The sequence below is a fragment of the Agrilus planipennis genome, unplaced genomic scaffold, assembly GCF_000699045.2.
Source record: "Agrilus planipennis isolate EAB-ADULT unplaced genomic scaffold, Apla_2.0 scaffold332, whole genome shotgun sequence".
NCBI classification, from domain to species: Eukaryota; Metazoa; Arthropoda; class Insecta; order Coleoptera; family Buprestidae; genus Agrilus; species Agrilus planipennis.
This window is the reverse complement of record NW_020439024.1, coordinates 24,062-26,673: the sequence shown is the minus strand read 5'-3', so window position 1 is coordinate 26,673 and position 2,612 is coordinate 24,062. Positions and strand designations below refer to the sequence as shown.

The 2,612-nt window shown below is 35.2% G+C and overlaps 2 protein-coding genes across 5 annotated transcripts in view; both read left to right on the top strand.

The window, feature by feature from the left end:
- The window catches only part of LOC112904977, a 20,758-nt gene extending 20,399 nt beyond the window's left edge, over positions 1-359 (top strand). For 3 of the 4 annotated variants that reach the window (XM_025976380.1, XM_025976381.1, XM_025976382.1), the window contains exon 4: positions 8-358. In XM_025976380.1, the coding sequence (XP_025832165.1) occupies positions 8-285 (278 nt within the window). In that variant the 3' untranslated portion in view covers positions 286-358. Of the gene's footprint in view, positions 1-7 lie in introns of all 4 variants that reach the window. The other variant, XM_025976383.1, reaches the window with a different exon arrangement.
- Positions 360-1,523: 1,164 nt separating this feature from the next.
- LOC112904981 lies at positions 1,524-2,284 on the top strand. Its single transcript, XM_025976391.1, has 2 exons — positions 1,524-1,557; positions 1,737-2,284. The coding sequence occupies exons 1-2, from the start codon at positions 1,546-1,548 to the stop codon at positions 2,235-2,237; spliced, it is 513 nt and encodes a 170-aa protein (XP_025832176.1). The 5' UTR covers positions 1,524-1,545; the 3' UTR covers positions 2,238-2,284.
- Positions 2,285-2,612: the final 328 nt, after the last annotated feature.

Here is a 2,612-nt window from a genome sequence, read left to right as displayed (position 1 = left end):
GGACCAGTTGACCTTGGAGCAACCCTTGTTGGACCATCCCATCATGCTTCCGTAGTAGGACCAGTTGACCTTGGAGCAACCCTTGTTGGACCATCTCATCATGCATCCGTAGTAGGACCAGTTGACCTTGGAGCAACCCTTGTTGGACCATCCCATCATGCTTCAGTTGTAGGACCTACCAATTTAGGAGCTCACCTTGTCGCACCCTCAGTTCATGGTATTGTTCATGGAAGCCACAGTCATGGAACCATCCTTCTTGCTTCTTCGTCCCTCCATCACCATTAAATCTTAAGCTTATCATTCACTATGAGATTTGTTGTTACACCATGAATTAATTAAGTACCGTATACCGATACACAGAAACGTGCTTGTTGATGGTTAACAGTGTGAGATTTTGTTGCAATTCATTGTTGTAATTTTTTCTTTATATTGTGTTAAATAAAATATTTTGCTCTTTTATATTTCATTAGTTTTATTTAAAGCAATTAAAATTAACGTTAAGTGGTGTAATAAGCTGTCAATTATGAGGTACTTGAGAAATCGGTGTTCCTTTAAAAGTTTTTTTACATAATAATTTCAAATTTCACTAAGTATACGANGCTGAACACCTCCAAAACTCGAAAAAACGTTTTATTCCCTTTCATTCAAGCACTAAAACCTCCACTACTGGAGATCTCAACCCTCTAGAAGTCGAAATAATCAGTGAGTCCCTGCAAGCTATATTGGTACATATTTTTCGTCTACCACTCGAAAATACAAATTAAACCTCTGTATCTTAGGACTGACGACTATATGATGATGACGATGATCTCGAACATAGCAATGTTTTATTTTATAACATTTGCAATTCGATAATTTAAAACTTATTATGTCTACAGTTCGAAGAAAACTAAGTTATCGCCTTTAAAAATTACCGATAATGTAAGTACACCAAATCCTAACCTACACAAGTCGAATCAAAATCCTCCATAAGTCGAAAATTCGAAGTTTTTGGCGTCTCCCTCAATGTTCGATATTTAGAAGTTCTGCTGTATAAGGCAAAATACACACTATTGCAACCAACTTTGAACCTTGATACGTATAGTCGTATAGAGAATCATTTTCTAAAACCTTTCCAACTAAATCATGCAGGAATAAGCGAAATGAAATTTTTATTTGAAGTGTCATTTTGTTTATCTTTATTTCTGATTGAGTAATTATACATACATTAAACTTCATTTCATTTTTAAAAAGAAACCATGTGAATGTGGACAAGCTTTACATACCAACGTATAACTGATAACTAAAAAATGAATGTATATGTGAATAAACCAGTAAACAAGTTTTCGTAATAGATGTAGTGAAATGCTTTAATAAGTAAACATTAAATCATGGATGCGTAGATAAGTCGAACAGGTTTAGACTTTCAAATTCAAAACTAATTTCTTATCCCTCTATTGCAAGTGGTAATCTCGTCCCGGTCGAAGGTCAAAATTAAATATAAAAATCACAGTCGAATGACAACAGACATCAGATAATTGATTAACCACCTATAGTACCAACAAAATGAAATTCATGGTAAGTACCTGCATTAAATACTATCTATTTCTATTTAGTTCATGTAATGTGCAACGATAGATTGAAACTAAAACAAACATTTTCTCGTTAAATTATTAAAATAGTTCTATTATATCATGTATTAAAAAGAAAAAATTTGAACATTTAGATATATTAAAAATAACATAATTGTATTATAGATTGTCGTATCTTTAATTTGCTTGGCAACATTTGCCAATGCTGGTATCCTCTTGGGACACCACGGTCATGATGACGGTCAATGGCGCGGCGAAGGACTTTTAGAAAGTCAATGGTACGGCGATCATGAAGCCCATGGTATAATTGCTGCTCCTCTTCTTGCTCATGGTCATGGACACGCCACAATTGTAGGACCCTCTAGCCATGGTATTGTTGCTGGACCCGTAAATCATGGTGCTACCCTTGTTGGCCCATCTCACCATGCTTCAGTTGTAGGACCAGTTGACCTTGGAGCAACCCTTGTTGGACCATCTCATCATGCTTCCGTAGTAGGACCAGTTGACCTTGGAGCAACCCTTGTTGGCCCAACCCATCATGGTTCAGTTGTAGGACCTACCAATTTAGGAGCTCACCTTGTAGCACCCTCAGCTCATGGTATTGTTCATGGAAGCCACAGTCATGGAACCATCCTTCTTGCTTCTTCGTCCCTCCATCATCATTAAATCTTAAGCTTATCATTCACTATGAGATTTGTTGTTACACCATGAATTAATTAAGTACCGTATACCGATACACAGAAACGTGCTTGTTGATGGTTAACAGTGTGAGATTTTGTTGCAATTCATTGTTGTAATTTTTTCTTTATATTGTGTTAAATAAAATATTTTGCTCTTTTATATTTCATTAGTTTTATTTAAAGCAATTAAAATTAACGTTAAGTGGTGGAATAAGCTGTCAATTATGAGGTACTTGAGAAATCGGTTTTCCTTTATAAGTTTTTGTACACAATAATTTCAAATTTCACTAAGTATACGATTCAGTTGATATTAAAAATACGTATTTTGTACGAAATGTTCAAAAACTGCCTTCAACCGTTA